This window comes from Pleurodeles waltl, chromosome 9 (genome assembly GCF_031143425.1).
Source record: "Pleurodeles waltl isolate 20211129_DDA chromosome 9, aPleWal1.hap1.20221129, whole genome shotgun sequence".
NCBI lineage: Eukaryota > Metazoa > Chordata > Amphibia > Caudata > Salamandridae > Pleurodeles > Pleurodeles waltl.
The window spans coordinates 884,398,376-884,416,503 of NC_090448.1; the positions used below are offsets into that span (position 1 = coordinate 884,398,376).

The 18,128-nt window shown below is 44.1% G+C and overlaps 1 protein-coding gene across 1 annotated transcript in view; it reads left to right on the top strand.

Annotated features, from left to right (window-relative positions):
* The window catches only part of LOC138259754 (sodium/potassium/calcium exchanger 4-like), a 505,351-nt gene that overhangs the window by 379,843 nt on the left and 107,380 nt on the right, over window positions 1-18,128 (top strand). The window contains exon 13 of the mRNA XM_069207641.1: window positions 14,769-14,935. Coding sequence (XP_069063742.1) covers window positions 14,769-14,935 — 167 coding nt within the window. The remainder of the gene's footprint in view (window positions 1-14,768; window positions 14,936-18,128) is intronic.

Here is an 18,128-nt window from a genome sequence, read left to right on the forward strand (position 1 = left end):
GGCTAAGGAGGAGGAAGCTTCATATTCAATTGTGGTGTGGAGAGCAGCTGAGGTCCTGGACCTTGAGCTGCCTTTGGTGGCAGTCAGGACTAACCTCCTGACAGAAGTGCTTCAACCTAGAGCTTCATCCTCTGAACCCCTGTTCCCCTTGAATGAAGCCCTTACATATGTCCTACTAGGTACCTAGTCCAAACCCAGCCCAGGGGCTCCTGCGAACAGAACAAGGACATCGCCCTGCACCGGGTGGCCCTGGTTTCCTGATGCAACACCCCACCCCTGAGAGCTTGGTTATTCAAGCCTCCACCTCCCAAGGGCATTCCCTACCGCACCCATGGATAGGGAATCCAGGACGCTGGACTCGGTTGGGAAAAATATGTTTTCTTCTGCCAGCCTGGCACTGCAATCTGTAAACCCTGCATGTTTTTTGGGTTATTTCCATATGCTATGGGATACGATTGGCAAAGTACTGCCGTAGGTCCCGGAGGAGACCTGAGCTGTGCTTTTCCAAACAGTTAGTGATGGGAGAGATGCAGCAAAGTTCACGATCTGATGTGTATTGTACCCGACCGACTCACTGGGCAGAGCAGATGCTTCAATAGTGTCCTTGAGGCACCACGCCTGGTTGAGGACCCCTGGCTTTTCAGGGGATGTCCAAGCTAATCTTATGGACATGCCCTTTGATGACACCTGTCTCTTCGGAGAGAAAGCAGACTTAGCGCTCAAGCACTTCAATGATTCTCATGCTACAGCAAGTCCTTGGTCGTCTTTTTCCATAGCCAAAAAAGGGGAGCCCAGCCACGTCGGTTCCCCTCCAGCCACCGTGCTGCACATTCTGCCCAGTCTCTATGTGGCCAGGGATGTGGGATGCTCCGTCCTCGTGGATAAGAGAGCCAGCGGTCTGGGTAGTTCGCCACCTCCACCCCTCTGCAGCTGCATCCAAACCTTCCTAGTCTGACACTTCCCCACCTGGGACCAGTCGGAGGCAGGATCTGCCATCACCTGCGTGCTGGCAGTCCATTAGGTCAAACAGGTGGGCTTTGCAGATAGTCTGAATGGCCTATTCCCTCCCTTTCAAGACTACCCCTCCATCTATTCCACCATCCTACAATCGGATGACTTGGGACTTTTCCAAAAAGAAGTTATGGTTCTCTTGGGCAAGGGAGCCATAGTGAGAGTCCCAGTGCCAGAAGGAGGTCGCTACTTTCTGGTTCCCAAAAAAGACAAGGGCCTCCGCCCTATCATAGACATTTGGTCCCTCAATCTCTTTCTCAAGAAGGAGAATTTCAAAATGCTCACTCTGGCTCAAGTTCTATCTGCTCTGGACCCAGGAGATTGGATGGTAGCGTTGGACTGGCAGGAGGCTTACTTTCATATTCCCGTCCTGCCTTCCCACAGACGTCACTTGTGGTTCACAGTAGTCGACAAGCACTTACAGTTTATTGTGCTCCCCTTTGGCCTTACCAGTGCCCCTTGGGTGTTCACTAAGGTGATGGTGGTGGTGGCAGCTTATCTGCGCAGATCAGGGGTCTCAGTCTTCCCCTATTTCAATGACTGGCTTTTGAAGGCTGCTCTTCCCAGGCTGTCGTCTCATACATCCAGACTACCTCAGACCTAATGCATACACGGGGGTTCATTATAAATGTGCCAAAGTCACACCTGACTCCCTCCCAGACACTGCCCTTTCATCTGAACTGTTCTGAACACAGTGCAGTTTCTGGCTTATCCTCCTGAGTGGCGAGTCCAGGATATTCAGGCTATGGTACCGATGTTTCAGGCTCTATCCTGGATTTGGCGAGAATGACTCTGAGGCTACTGGGCCTCATGGCCTCTTGCATCCTGCTGGTGACACATGCCAGATGGCATATGCGGGCTTGCAGTGGGACCTGAAATTCCAGTGGGCGCTGCATCAGGGGAATCTCTCCAACATGGTACACATCTTGAATGAAACTGGACAAGCTCTTCAATGATGGCCTACGAACCACGACTGGGCAAGAGACAAATCCCTCTCCCTTCTGCAACCAGATCTGACAATAGTGACAGATGTGTCACTCCTGCTATAGGGGAAGCCACCTGGGAGAGGTGGAGATCCAAAGCATCTGGTCTCCTGCGGAGTCTGGACTCCACATCAGCCTGTTGGAGTGCTGGACGATCAGACTACCATCTAAAACATTTCTTCCTTCTCTCGAATGGAAGGTAGTGCATTTGTTCACGGATGACACCACCGCCATGTGGTACTGCAACAAGCAGGGCGGAGTAGGGTCATAGGCCCTTTGACAAGAGGCCCTGTGCCTCTAGACGTGGCTGGAACAACAGGGCATTTCCCTGGTGGTTCAACATCTCGCGGGCTCCCTGAATGCCAGAGCGGACAAATTCAGCCAACAATGCTTAGTCGATCACGAATATCGTCTCCTCCGGAGGTTGCTCAAGGTCTTGTTCAGCAAAGGGGGGAGCCTTGGTTACATAAGTTCGCCTCCGCAGAGACTGCACAATGTCAGCAAGATTGCGGATTGGAGTTTCCAAGGCAGCAATCACTTGGTGACACTTTTCGTCTTGAGTGGAACTCATAACTTCTGTCCAGAGTTCTCAAGAAGATCAAGAATGACCGGGCTCAACTAATCCTTGTGGCTCCATACTGGGTACAAAGAGTCTGGTATCCTGACCTGTTGAGCATGGCCATCGATCCTCCGATCAGACTTCCCCGTCAGAAGGATCTTCTGTCGCTGCAGCAAGGCAGGGTTCTCCTCCCAAACCTGTCCAGTCTCCACCTTCTTGCATTGAGATTGAGCGGCAGCAGTTGACAGTTTTTGATCTTCTGCACAAAGTCTGTAATGTAATCTTAGAAGCCAGGCATCCCTCCACCAAAACAGTATACGATTGTGTTTGGAGTAATGTGAGGCATGGTGCACAGACAAGTCTTTTGACCCCCTTTCTGCCCCTCTCTCTGAGGTCTCTCTCCTTTCTCTGACCCAGCAATTCTATGCTATGGGCACTCTCAGAGGGTGTCGGTCTGCCATTTCTGCTTTTGTTCTGTTGCCTGAATAACCTTCCTTGACTCCAATTGTAAATACATTCATTAAAGGCCTTACTCACATGTTTCCTCCATCTCAAATCATTCCACCCCAGTGGGATTTGAATTTAATTTTGACATTTCTGATGTGCACTCCTTTCACGCCTCTCCACAATCATCCTCTCAGGCTTTTCACTTTGAAAATCGACCTTTCTTGTGGCCATTGTATCTGCCCGAAAGGTGAGTGAGCTGCTCGTATTGTCATCTAAGCCACCCTACCTTTCCATCTATCTTGATAAAGTGGTGATTGTCACTAGGGCCTACTTTTTGCCCATAGTGGTAATGCCCTTCCATGTAGGCCAGTCCATCACCTTGCCTATGTTTTATGCACCCCCTCATCCTTCTAAGGAGCGCTGGTGTTCTAACTTGATTGTACCAGAGAGTTCTGGGTGGACGATGAACTCTTTGTTGGTTATGTGGTTGTGAAGAAAGGATGGCAGTGCAGAAGAGAACCATCTCCAGATGGGTTGTACTCTATGTTAAAATATGCTACGCACTGGCTAAGAAGCAACTCCCAGAGAGTTTGTGGGCTCATTCTACTATAGCTAAAGCTGCAAACACTGCGTTAGCCTGCAGAACTCCCGTCCTTGCTATCTGTTAGGCCTCAACGTGGAAATCTCTGCAGGAAAAGAAATTGACGCCACTGTTCCTGGTGGCAAGTGTATAGGACCTGCAGCGTCATAACTGGCGCAGTCGACACCAACAACAGATGCTAAGTCGATCGATGTCATCTAACGGAGCCTTGGGGTACAGCTCAAGAAAAATCTCCAGATCCAGTCTGATGCCAGGGTAGCCATAAAGAGTATATGGTCTGGGAATTTGTCAAACATGAACTCCACAGTTCCATAATGGCTACACTGAATAGTGGAAAGTTTGGGATCAAACTTCTCAGCACAATAAATCCACACTGATGCTAGTGTGGGATTTCTTGATAAATGCTCACAGAGGGCATCCCAGAGATGCCCCCTGCATGCCAGCCCAACTGCTAGTGCTAGGCTGACCTGTCTCTGCTAGCCTGCCACTTCCAGACTAGTTTTTGGCCACATGGGGTGAGTGCCTTTGTGCACTCTGTGACCAGGAACAAAGCCTGTCCTGGGTGAAGGTGCTTCACACCTCCCCCTGCAGGAACTGTAACACCTGGTGGTGAGCCTCAAAGGCTCAAGCCTGGTGTTACAATGCCCCAGGGCCCTTCAGCTAGTGGAGATGCCTGCCTCCCGGACACAGTCCCCACGTTTGGCGGCAAGTCTGGGGAGATAATGAGAAAAACAAGGAGGAGTCACCCCCTCAGCCAGGTCCAACCCTAAGTTGACCAGAGCTGATGTGACCCCCTCCTTAGAAAATCCTCTATCTTGCTTTGGAGGATTTAGCCCAATAGAAATAGGGATGTGCTCCCCTCCCCAAAGGGAGGAGGCCCAAGGAGGGTGTAGCCACCCTCAGGGACAGTAGCCATTGGCTACTGCCCTCCAGCCCTAAACACACCCCTAAATTTAGTATTTAGGGGCAACCCTGAACACAGGAAATCAGATTCCTGACAACCTACAAAGAAGGACTGCTGACCTGAAAACCCCACAGAGAAGAATGAAGACGACAACTGCTTGGGCACCAGCTCTACCGGCCTGTCTCCTGATTCAAAGTACCTGCACCAGTGACGCATCATGCAGGTCCAGCGACCTCTGCCGACTCAGAGGACTGCCCTGCAACTACAAAGGACCAAGTAATGCCCGTGAACATCGGCCCTGTCTAAACAAGCAAGAAAAAAACATCTTTAAAGGGACTCCTACCTCATTCCAGGAATGTGAGTCCCCAACCCTCTGCACCCGACGCCCCTGGCCCGTGTCCAGAGAAACCAATGACACAGAGAGGACCCCCAATTGACTCCGATGACATGTCTACGCTGAGCCAACCTCTCTGCACCCCCACGACGACGCCTGCAGAGGGAATCCCGAGGACCCCCCTGACCGCGACTGCCCAGTGAAAAGAAAGCTGACGCCTGGAAGATGCACTGCACCCGCAGCCCCAAGGCCCGTGATGAACCAACCACCAGTGCAGCAGTGACCAGCAGGCGGCGCTCACCCTTTCTCAGTCAGTTGCTAGCCCAAGAAGCCCCCATGTGCCCTGCCTGCAAAGTCTGAGTGACCCCGGGTCCCTCCGTTGATTTCTATCACAAACCTGATGCCTTGTTTGCCCACTGCACCCGGCCGGCCCTGTGGCACTGAGGGTGTACTTTGTGTGTCTACTTGGGACTCCCCCCCCCCAGAGCTCCACAAAACCCCATTGGTCTGCTCCCGAGGACGCAAACGCTTACCTGCCAGTAGACTGGAACCGGAGCACCCCCTGTCTCTATAGGCATCTATGTTATTTGGGCCCCTCTTTGACCTCTGCACCTGACTGGCCCTGTGTTGCTGGTGCTGGATGTTTGGGGTAATCTTGAACCTCCAACGATGGGCTGCCTATGCCCCAGAGACTGAACTTGTAAGTGCTTTACTTACCTCAAAAACTAACCTGTACTTACCTCCCCAGGAACTGTTGAATTTTGCACTGTGTCCACTTTTAAAATAGCTTATTGCCATTTTATGCCAAACTTTGTACATTACTGTTTTTATTCAAAGTCCTATCTATACCTATGCCAAGTAACTTACATTTAATGTACTTACCTGCAATATGAATCTTGTGGTTCTAAAATAAATTAAGAAAATAATATATTTCAATATAAAAACCTATTGGCCTGGAGTTAAGTCATTGAGTGTGTGTTCTCATTTATTGCCTGTGTGTGTACACTACCCTCCGATAAGCTTAAGTGCTCGACCACTACCACAAATAGAGAATTAGTATTATCTATTATTGCCTCTGTCAAGCCTCTTGGGGAACACCTGGACTCTGCACCCTATCTCTCACTTTGAGGTAGTATATACAGAGCCAGCTTCCTACACTTTGCAATCAAACCACTTCACACATTGTTGTGTTAAAGGACCACAAATTGAATAATTTACTGTTATTGTCTGAAACCTCACAGGTTACATGTCTGCTACTCTCAGCTGTTATCCCTGCATGTCTCCATTCCATATCGAACATCTGCTTACATGACAACAGCAGAACCTTGGAATGAAGCTTGAAAGATAACACACATCCACCAGACCTCACTCACACACTGACTATCTTTTCCCTTCCCCCTTCTCCATAGCATTTTTCCTTCGTGCATTTTCTACTCTTCGCCCTACTTTTTCCCCTGTGAAGTGATATGGTTTAGTTACACCAGCACCATCCAGTCATTTAACTTTGACGGATTACTTGCTCCTGCAATGTTATGTATGATATTTCTTCCTTGAATTACTACAGCCTTTGAACTAATGTCGATTTTACTACTAAATATCATTTGCCCATTGCTGTACCCTGTTACTGCAATATTGTAAATTGTCTTTGTCATCATTAAAAAAATGAGGGGAAGCAAGCTTTGAAGCAGAACAATGTAAACGAGCTCCGCTCAGGAGATGAGGATCCTGTCCCAGGGACTATTGCTGATAAGAGTCCTGGTGTGGATCTTTGTTTACTCCAAATGATAATATGGTAGATAAAGCTTATTTTCTCACAAGGAAAGGCCAGCCTCCAGCAAAGGTGCCAAAGATGTCCCCATAAGCAGATCCAGACTCTGATGGTTCTGAGGATGAGGAAAAGAGGGGCAGATACATTTGGGATCGGAACTAAAAGATGTCCTATCCCATTTAAAGGAAAATCTTGCATTCCCCATTGCAGTGCCCCAAACTGAGGAGGAGGATTTTTTCTCCTGATAAAGGAGAAGTGAACCCAAAGTATTGCCCATTCATAAAGGTATCAGAAGTCTAATATCTAGGGAATGGGCTGAAGTATGGTTTTCCAGCATTTTTATCAAAAAGTACCCCTTCAAAATTTTCAGGAAGATTTTTCCCTCTAAAATTAAGTCAACTCCATGATGGCTAACCTAGCTTCTAGAAACACGGTCATCTCAGAGGACACTTGCCCTTCTGATCAACTGGATAAAAAGTGGACAATGCAGTAAAAAGAGTATATTCTGCATCACATTTTGCTATTAAAGTAGGTACCTATGCTATATACTCCATCCAGTTATTCTTGCCAATTTCCATGCATTTGCAGAAGAATTGTAGCAGGGACAGTCAGTCATGGAACAAGTCTAGTTCCTTTCAGATATAACTTTAGATTCATTATCTGCAGCAGCAGTAGCTTTTGGTTCTATCATATCAGCTAGACACGTTCATGGAGGGTGGAAAGTTCTCCGAAAGATCTCAAGTCATTTTCCATTTAATGGATCAAAACTTCTTGGTAGAAGATCATAAAACCCTTACCATAATCAATCCTCCTCCTAGGGGAAAGGGTTTAGGGTTCAAAGGAGCTTTTGGGCAAGCTTCTACAGCCACTGGAACAAACCAGCCCTTTTATTAGAGGGGTCGTGGCCGTGGCACTCCGTCCGGTGACAAACCCCAGCATCAGCAGCTCCTTCAGCAAATCCTAAGATGTGACTATCTGAGGGTGGAAGGAAGAATCAAGAACTTATATTTAGCCAGATAAAAAGATGTTTCGCCCACATCGGTATTCTTCTCTTTCACCATTTTTTTTTTGTATCAAAGAAGTCCCTAGGTCTAATAAAGTGGTTTCACAACAAGTTGGAGAAGGGAGTAGAAATTCCTGTTCCAGAGGGAAAAAAATAACTTGGGTGTTATTTTCTTATGTTTTTAGTTCAAAAGAGCTTGGGGGAGTATTTTCCTGTTTTGGATCTAAAAAAAATCAATCTTTATATTGCATTCCAAAAGTTCAAAATGGTGAGTCTGCAGAATATATTACCTCTTCTTTCCTCTGGCTCCCTTCAGGCATACATGGGTCTCCTGGATGCTTACTTTCACATTCTTATTCATCCCCTTTCTCAAACGTTTTTGAGGTTCTTTGCTTTAGGTCGGCACTTCCAATTCTGTTTCCTCCCTGTTGGTCTCACTTCCCCACCAAGAGTGTTCACTAAGTCTCTGGTACCTGTGGTGAGCAGCTTGCATTCTTTGGGGTTGTTAGTCTTCCAATATTTGAATGATTGGCTAATCTCTGACTTATCTTTCATTGAGGGCCAAAAAGCCATCCAATTGTTTGCATGGCCCTGGAGGATCATTCTCAATATGAGCAAGTCTCATTTGATTCTATCTCAGGAAATCCAGTTCATTGGTACCCTCTTCAGCACAAAGATGAGCAGGGTGTTTCTTCCTCTCCTACTGCAGCAGACATTAATGAGTTGGCTGAAGACTCTCTTGGACTCTCAGTGCTGTGGCAAGCAAACGATTGACAGTCCAGGGGTCAGCTTCCCTGCTTCTTGTCCCTCTGGCTCGTAGGCACTTATTTCACCTAGTTTATCACCATCTCTCATTCTATAGCCCAAACTTCCAGACCCACAGTGTCTTAGTCCCAGTCTCACCTCTAGTGTCTCAGAAATTACAATGATGGCTCAATCCATTAAATCTCATCAAAGGATACTATTGGACTCTCCACTCCTAATGACCATAACAATGGATGCCAGTGTATTGGATTTGGGGTCATCACTGAAATAACTTTCAATTCAGGGTCTATGGACAGCAGTGGAGTTCACTTCAACTTTGAACTGGAAGGAGATAGCTGCAGTTTACCAAGCTCTGTTGGTCTTTGTCCTTGGAATAAGGGCAAACCTATGCAGATCAGGAGAGACAACCACGTTACCAGAACCTATGTGAATCATCGCAGAAGGACCAAGTCCGATCTCCTAGCAGAATGGCTTGGAGCCTGGGCAAAGGACAAGGTTATGGCTGACAACAATTTATCTACTGAAGAGGGACAATGGGCTTGCTGATCAACTGAGCCAGTCAGTTACCTCCTCAGTCTTGATGTCTCTCTGTCTTCAGATCTTTCAAGAGATTGTACATTGGTTTGGGGCTCTACAGGAAGACCTTTTTTTCCTCTCCTCAAGGTGCTCTTCTTCCCAATTTCTGCTTTCTACTTCTATGCCAGCAAGCATGGAGGGTGGATGCAATGAGCTTCAGATGTCTCTTGGGTCTCCTCTTCACTCTTCCTCCATTTGCACTCATCAGCAGGATCCTTGCCAAAATAAGGAAGGAGCCAAAATCAGTAAGGAGTTGCTGGTGGTCCCAAGACTGACCCATAAACCCCTATTTTCCATTACTACGTCATCTTTCCGTTTCCCCTCATTGGATATTTCTGTTGATCCCATCCCTCTCTGATCTCTCTCTTCCCTCAGTGGTCTCTCAGTAAACTCTGAGGATTTGGAGACTGAGAGGAGGAGGCTAGCAGCTTCAGGCTATTCTTCAGAAATTGCCCTTTCCATTCAGAATTCCAGAAAGAAGAGTGCCTCCAAATGTATAAGAGACGTTGAACAAATTTCCCTAATTGGTGTTCTTCAAGGGGATATCTTCCTGTCTCTTGCAAGGATGGGAAAATACTGGAGTTTCATAGGGATTTTTTTCTTTTGGGATTGTGTGTGTACTTTACATGGCCGATGGGCAGCAGTTAAAGCAATCAGAGGACCGTCCCTGTTACAATATGACTCTTTGGCTTTTTGTTTGTTTAGGAGTTTTTATTTGAAGGGAATAGTTGTACATACTCCTGTCCCTCCCTGGGACTTGCCTGTAGTCTTGACTGCCTTGCAAAACCCTCCCTTCGAGCATCTTTTTTCTCTTTCTCTAAAGCTTTTAACACTCAAAGTTTTTTTCTTGTAGCCATTTCCTCTGACTGCGTGTTGAGAGTGATTGTAGCCTTGCTTGGTCATCCTCCTTTTATAGAATATTTTTCAGGAAAAGGTTGTCTTAAGACCAGACCCTTCTTTTTTTACTGAAGATGTCTTCTGCCTTTCATCTCTCTCTCAGGATTTAGTTCCTCCAGTTTTCTTTTGTTCCGCATCTACAGAAAAGGAAATACTCTGGCAGTCTCTATATCTACAAAGTGCAGTTTTGACTATGTTGAAAGGCTTGTTTGCTTGGTCATCCTCCTTTTCTAGAATATTTTTCAGGAAAAGGTTGTCTTAAGACCAGACCCTTCTTTTTTACTGAAGATGCCTTCTGTCTTTCATCTCTCTCTCAGGATTTAGTTCCTCCAGTTTTCTTTTGTTCCGCATCTACAGAACAGGAAATACTCTGGCAGTCTCTATATCTACAAAGTGCAGTTTTGACTATGTTGATAGGCTTGTTTTAGGAAGGTGGATTTTCTTTTTGTAACATTTGGTTTATCCAATAGGGTCTGTCGTCCTTCCACTTCAACACTGTCTCATTCAATTAGAACATTTATTTCAGAACTCTGGTGTTTCTCTCCCCCTTGATAATCAGTGGTGTTCAACCAGGGGGGTATTTCCTTGTGGGCGGCATTTTTAAATGTGCTTTCTTCTTCTGATTTTGAAGCAGCTATTCTGTCCACAGTCTACTTAGAATTTGTTTTCTTGGTGAATTCAGAACATAAAACAGGTGATGCATTACCTGAGGTCACGTGGTGTTACTTTTTTCACAAATAGCTTAATTATGTGCTCCAACAAAGATGGACGAGGTAGGTAATTACTCAATTACTTACTGATAATCATTATTACTCCCAGTCACAGCCTTCCTCATCATCTTCCTAAGTTGTCTCTCTGCTTCCCTGGAAGTAGAGGGAAAAATTAATGTGCATTCTAATTGCTTGGTATTCCAGGAAAAACTGTCATTTTGGCCCCACCTATGTGGATCATGGGATACTTAGTTGCTTTGAAAGTCATATTAGGTGGAGCATAGTTGATGGTTTACTTCTATGGGTTAATTCTGTGGGTGAGACACGGAGTGCTCACTTGTTAGGACTGTGACAAGGAAGCGTATGACTTGAGGTAAAGAAGATTAAAGGTAAGTAACTGAGTCATTCTTTGTTACTAATGAGTGCTGCTGCACTTCCTGCATTGCATGAACTTTGCTTTTCCTCTTCTCCCTTGTCGGACTACATGACTGAAAGGGCAAATGACTCTGTAAGAACAGAACTCAAATCTGATTCTTTTGAAAATATTGTTTTCGATTTTTAATTTTATGAACTTTTTAATTGCCCATCATGTTTTTCATAAATATTCATTGCTTTTCTAAATTGTTAAAACTGAATTAAATGGAAAATCACTCTTTAGTTACTAAAAGTGGTCTGCTGTAAATAGGAGGAATATAATAAACATAGGCAAATGTCCCAATACTAGCAAGTACCATTAGACATTTTTTCATTGAGCAGTTTGTCAGCAACTTCTAAACCTACACCCTTCTCATGATGCTCGGGACCCATAAGACTACTTTTCGACTGTCCAATTTATTCAATCTCAAATTATTGTCTGGTATTATATAGAGCACTCCATTCCAACATAAAAAGGTTTGGGGTATAGTAGGTTTTCAGTATCACTCAGTGAGAGACTGTAGACAGTAGTCTACGTTATTATACGTTAGTGTCCTATATTTTGATGGTATACTCATACCATTTTAAGTTTTTTTAAAGGTTTGACTCATTTGTTTCCTCTGGAACTCTTTGTGATGTGTCAGTGGTGTCTTAATTTGGTTCTCACAATTCTCATGTGCATGTCGTTTGAACCGATGCACAGCTGTTTACTATGTCTCCTGACTCTGAAGGCTGTGTTCCTGGTCGCGGTAATTTCAGCTTGCCACATGAGTGAAAGTCAAGCTCTCTTGGTGCAGCCCCCTTACACCACCTTTGTCCCAAATAAAAGAAGACCGGGCAGGCCTTTTTACTAAAGGGAATGACTGCGTTTTATGTTGGGTAATCCATCATTCTCTTAGTGTTCTTTGCTCCTCATCACCCCTTGAAAGAGGAGGAGAGACTCCATCTACTGGCTCGCAAAAGAGCTATAAGCTTTTATATTGATCACACCCAAGACAATTAGGTAGAAGATCAGCTCGTTATGAGGTTCTATGGGGCAAAGAAAGGCAAAGCAGTGCAGAATCAGACTCTGTCACAGCGGTTAGTACTCTGCATTAGGATCTCCTACATACTGGCTTAAAAGCAGCCTCCAGAAGCAAGGCTGCTACCACTGTGCTGGCATGAGGCATGCCTTCCCTCGACATCTGTCAGGCTGTGACACCGGCATCAGTTCACACGTTCACACAGCACACTACTGTCTTGACAGCAAGGTCCGACGGGATTGGCATTTCTCCCATTTAGTTCCTGCATTCCTGCATTGTGTTGCTGTGATCTTAGCCATTACACCGACCTAATAGCTTGGGAGGTACTGCTTTGATATCTATCATGAAGGTGAGGAGTTTTGGAAATATCCATCAGAAAAACAACTTTCTTACTTTCTGTAATACTCTTTTGGATGGATATTCTATCTAATCACAGATTTTTCGCAGTCCTTTCGACTCCCCGTTCTGTGGAATTGGATCTTTTCCAATCTAATTATGTCTTAGTTTAGTTTAGCAATCAACACTTCTGACTAGTGTTGGACTCAGCATCCAAGCGTGCAGACAGAGTCAAGAAAGAAACTGATGTCAGTGCACAGGGTGGTGGTTATACGCAGCTCTGTTGTCACTTGTGAGGTGAAACAAATTCAGTGTGGAGCCTCACTGCGCTACCTACCAGTGTGCAGAAGCCTTGCTGTTTAAAATGTTCCAGGTCCAGGCTGGCTCCTGAGGATATTCTAAAAGTGAGGGATCTGCGATTCAATAGTGTATCCACCAGAAAGAGCCAAAAGTTCTTACCAAACATTCCGCCTTTTAGCTAGCTTCTCGCTATAAACATACCATATACATACAGCTCCATTGAGCCAGACTGCAATTGGCATTTGTTTTATGGCGGTACATATGTCAAAGCGTCTTTTCTCTATGGTATTTCTTTTTTAAAACTTGTAATCTGTCTCATTATTGCTGCACATGTTTTAAAACAATCTTTTTTTAATAACATTGTAGTGGATTAACAAGTAGAGGAGAGTTATGTTTTTGTAATAGTGGTCACTTTATTATTACATGGTGTATTCATATGTAAATGACATACATTAATAGATCTGAAATGAGTGTTATTAGTGATAGCACTATTTCAGGAGAGACACTTAGTAAATAATAATCTGCTTAAAAATAATTTTATTAAAGAAATATTAGCTGAGTATTGGTACCACTAGATGGTGTCATCAGTGATGTCATTTGAGGTCACATCCTCAGTACTGTAATTTAACATAGCATTGGTGAGATTATAAGCAGTGTATGACATGAGTGTGTTATGGTCAGTTTACCGAACCATAACTGTCAAATTTCAATGTTTTTTAGGTTTTGTTTTGAGCTACAACTTACCTTTGCTTTTCTGTGGGTTTGTGATTTTTTAAATAATAGTATGCATGCTGCTGTGCCTTGCACTTCAACTTCTGGCTACTGTTAACCCCCACTGTGCACTGATTTCTGCGGTGTACGGCAGGTATTGGACAAAGGCCCTGTGCACAATTTGCTGGCCCTTGCCCCAACCCATTGTGCAGAGTAGGGACTGGCCAAAGAGCCTGGTCAATCAGGCCCCCAACCCCTGCTTTGAATGGCCAAAGGCCAACTGCCCAACATAGTTCAGGCAGCTAAGCCCCACATCACACGGCCTTCTGTGGTGCACAGTGACACTTGGCCTCAGGCCAGGCCTTGCTCTCATCTACCTCATTACACAGGAAAAGGCTATGTGCAGTGTTGGTTAACCGAGTACAGCTATAGTTCACTTATTCTTTTCTTGTTTTTTGCTGGATTCTCAGATCCTGAAACCATAGCATGGTCTACAGAACCCTGGGCACTCTAGAATTCACAAATCTGGCACATGTTTCAGGAATTCCAGTGTGTAGGAAATTACCATGTTTGGCTTAATTTCCCCTCAATTTTTGCTCTACCTATTTTGCTGGTATTGAATCTCTATGCACTTTACCCTTGCTAAACAGGACTAAAGTGTTTGTGCTCCCCCTTCCAACATGGTTACATTGGCGTATTCCTGATTGACATATTTACCTTACCTACATGTCCATACTTCATAGTGTAGAAAATGCACCCAAGGCCTGGACGCTAAATGCCAACTGAGGACTACAGCACCTATTTTGCCATCCACAGAATTGGCCTTGTAAAACATTGCTTAGGACTTACTATGTGTAGCCTGACTGCCGCAGTCTCAGAAAACTACTGTCAGACCTGTCAAATTAACCCTTTCCGATAGGCTGGAAACCTTGCTTTTATATATCAGTAAGTTATCGCTGGAAACACCTTGTTGCCCACAAGATAGCATGCCTAATAGTTAAAGTGGAACATATACAAAATTGAAGTTTGCATGTTCCTCCAGTGACTAGCCCCCCAAAAGCATTTGCATTGCCACGGCTTGAATTGGATCCAATGCAAGTGGACCTACAGGCTAAATATAAATGTCGTCTAGCACCAGTATACATTTTTGGGTACCAGTTTCATAATGCAGCTAAACTCAATTTGAACTTTCTATAGAGCAGTTTACTGGATACCCACAAACCAGCAACTGAATCCAAAGGAGAACAATGATACTTGCAATAGCACTAGATTAAATTATTCCATAAAGTACTAGAGCCTGCAGTGATGGGGTTGGATCGCCATCAAAAGGCTATAACCACATGCATGGCTGATATTTTTGTTAAGCTGCAAAATGATATTGTTCCATGTATTGCTAAATATATGTTTTCTCTCCTCCTTTTCCTTAGCCACCTGCTTGAACAAATGTAAATGGGCTTTCACCTGGCCCATAACATGCATCTTTTATCTCACCATTCCCAACTTCAGCAAACCTCGAAGGGAGAATATGTTCTTGGTGACATTCCTAGTGTCTATCTTGTGGCTTGGCATATTTTCTTACATCTTGGTTTGGATGGTAAGTTGCACCTGTCAATGTTTTTCATAAAAAGTGTATGGGTCATAGATCTGGTTTAGTTGCTTCCTCAAATGAAATAATGTTCCTGTTGATTTACGTATTTTTTGGCCGAGGTTGATAATTGCTAATAATTGTCCAACTTATTAGTACTGACCAGAGTCAAAGGCACAGCCACATCATTAGGAAAATTACATTTGTTCATATTCTCAGTCTCTGTCTTTTTAAATGCGAATTCAATCCAGTTATTGTATGAAGGAAGGTAATTATCTGCTACATTTTTGTATAGTGTTTATTGGCATATCAACATGCAATATCTATATGAAACAGGTATGTTAGATACAAAATGTAACTTCCCAACCACTCTATACCACATTGATATGCAATTTGTTTTTTGGAGCAATAAGAATGTGTTTGAGAACATACCAAATTTTAATTACACAACTTCATGGAAGTGAACATCTTTTTCAATAAGCAGTCTAGGTTCCTAGTTTTCTAACGTAGCAGCGTAGGCTACTTATTGTAGAGTCTAAGCATACCGCTCATTGTGTAATCATTGTGTCTGCGACCAAAGACAGACCATCTAGGGCGGTCTAGCATCGGAAGGTACTAGTACTTACCATATCATCTTATGCCTGCAAATCATCTGCCAACCTTATATCCCTTCTACATTTCCGCATACGGTTCTCCTCAGCCACTTCTCATTCTGCCACACCTTTTACCCACACTCGCAGTCCAGCATGGGGCTGGGAAAGTTAGTGAATAGCGACCTGTCTTTTGGCTTGGATTAACTCCAATACAAGGAATTTCCTGCTCGGGGCCTTTTTCTTGTGGATGGGAAGTAAGCCCAAAAGGCATGGTTTAGGATCCCCCGGGACCACCCAACCCGTTGCTAAGTTCAACTGGGCTAACATCCCCATAATCTATGCAGAAAGTCCACTTGTTAAACTAGTCAACAGAGCCAGGCAGTGGTCCGTCCCAGGTAAAACCCATGTAATATAGCTGGGGTCAAATATACTTGGTGAATGGCATTATACTGAATCAACTTAAGCCTCGCATTGGTTGTGGTTTTTATGTACCTCCGCATGTACTGAGTCCCACTCTTTATGTGTGATTTGTTTTCCCAGCACGTCCTGCCACTTAACCTCTACTGGTAATGTACTATTAGGAACATCTTCGGTGAGCACCCTGTATAGAAAAGAGATCAGTTGTCATCCCCTCCCATATACAACTAAGTAACTAGTGTTCTAGATTCCCGTGGAACCTCTGGGAGAGTGGGCGGTATGCCACGAACAGTTGTCACTATTTTGGTGACTTGCAAAATTGCCCTTGGCCTAGTTCAAATGTCTCAGCTGAATCCTGGAGCGTGATAAATCTATTAATTGGGTACAGGTCGTGGAGTGTATTACATCCGCCCGCATGCCACCATCCATCGCCATCGTTCACGTAATGTGGTAAAAGGGCTGCAGGGACCATATGGGCATATTCGGTGTACAAGGGGAGCGCCTGATCACTCCTCGAACCACCCACAACCATGCCCTGCAATCCTGGCAGATCACATAAGGAGTAGGTTTAGGGAATCTTACTCCCAGCATCAAGAGTTCTGTAAGGGGTGAGTCGCCATGGGTTCCATGAAGTAAGCATTTTCCCAATTGTTCTGCTTATCTAAGCCCTGCACTGGATGTTGTAAATTTCATTTATTTCTGCTTCAATAAATATTTTTCTTTTTCCTAGGCCCAATCTACAAAGATTTTGCTTTCATTCTGCTACTACTCCTAGTTTACTCCTGAATTCCAAGAGGGAAGCAGTGCTCCTGGCCTACTACTGAAATTCAGGAGTAGGCTACGATTATTACAAGAGCAAGTTAGACTTATAGCAAACTCTCTGTGAATCATGCAGCCTATTGTTTTTAACATCATTCAAAATGTATGGTTGAATGAACAAGTCAACATCTTTGTTTTTAAACAGGAACATTCTGTATTGTCATGTAAACAGAGCATTTGCAAACTATTTACCATAGTTAATAACAATAGTTTGCTCACATGTATAGGCTGCACTTTGAAGATGATGTACGATGCGTTTTTGTGCTAAAAACCTTTGAAATATGTGAATGCCCACCATACCCACCAACTATACTTTACTATAAAATAAAACTGAAAAATTGGGGTTTCAAGAAGGTACTATTTAGTACTCAGTACAGGTTTCACAGTTTCAGTTCATTCTGCATTCACTGTAAGTTTTATACTTTGAAATGAAGTAGCAGAAACTGCATAAAACCCCCCACATCATAATATATCATACATTTGGGTAGATGACTCACATAAAGCATGAAGTCATTGAAAAGAAAACTACAAAAAGTACAAGGCTAATGCAATAGTGGTGATCTTCCTTCACTTCTGTGTAATGTGATAATGTGACAAATCAAAACTTGTTAGTTTCCACAGGTAGGAGGTAATGTAAATGTAGCTGGAGATCTTGCAAATCACACAAGTGAGGTCAGAACCACCTGTATCCCTCGACAAGTGCATTAAGGACCTAGAAGATAGAGGCCATGGTGTATTTGTTGTGTTTGCTGGTGATGGACTAAATAGGGAGATTGGAAGCATTGAAGCAAGCTGAAACAACAGTATGTTTAGAATGCAATTCTGAATTGGTAACAAAGATAAATGTGCATACTATTTTACAAAAGTGTGGAATTGATGCACAGTGCATAGAATATCCAACCATGGTGTCACACTGGACCTTATGTCCGTGACCTGCATGAAGTAGACTTTCCATTTCAATTTTCGAAATTTCTACAAAGGAGATAATTGGGTGAAAGGGGTAAATGGTGAATAGAAGAACGATGGTCCATGAAATAAGACAAACTCAGATTACGACAGTGAGTCATTAACAACCTAACTTGAATATTCACAAGTCTCAGTGACAGCACCAAATCCAAGCCCTAGAAGTACACACTAAACATGGCAAGAAGTTTGTTCAAAACAGAGCAGAAGCAACATAATTCAAAAACCACTTTGCATAATAAAAAACAAAATGGATATGTCAAAATTAGCAGTAATGTGACTAAAATGGGTGTTGACGAAAGAAAGCACTAGAAGAGTTAAGGCTTTGTTTCCTTCCTTGCCTGACACTCACAAAGTTGTCCTCGGTGCCTCGAGGTATGCAGATGTAGAGTTAGGAATATTAAACCTAA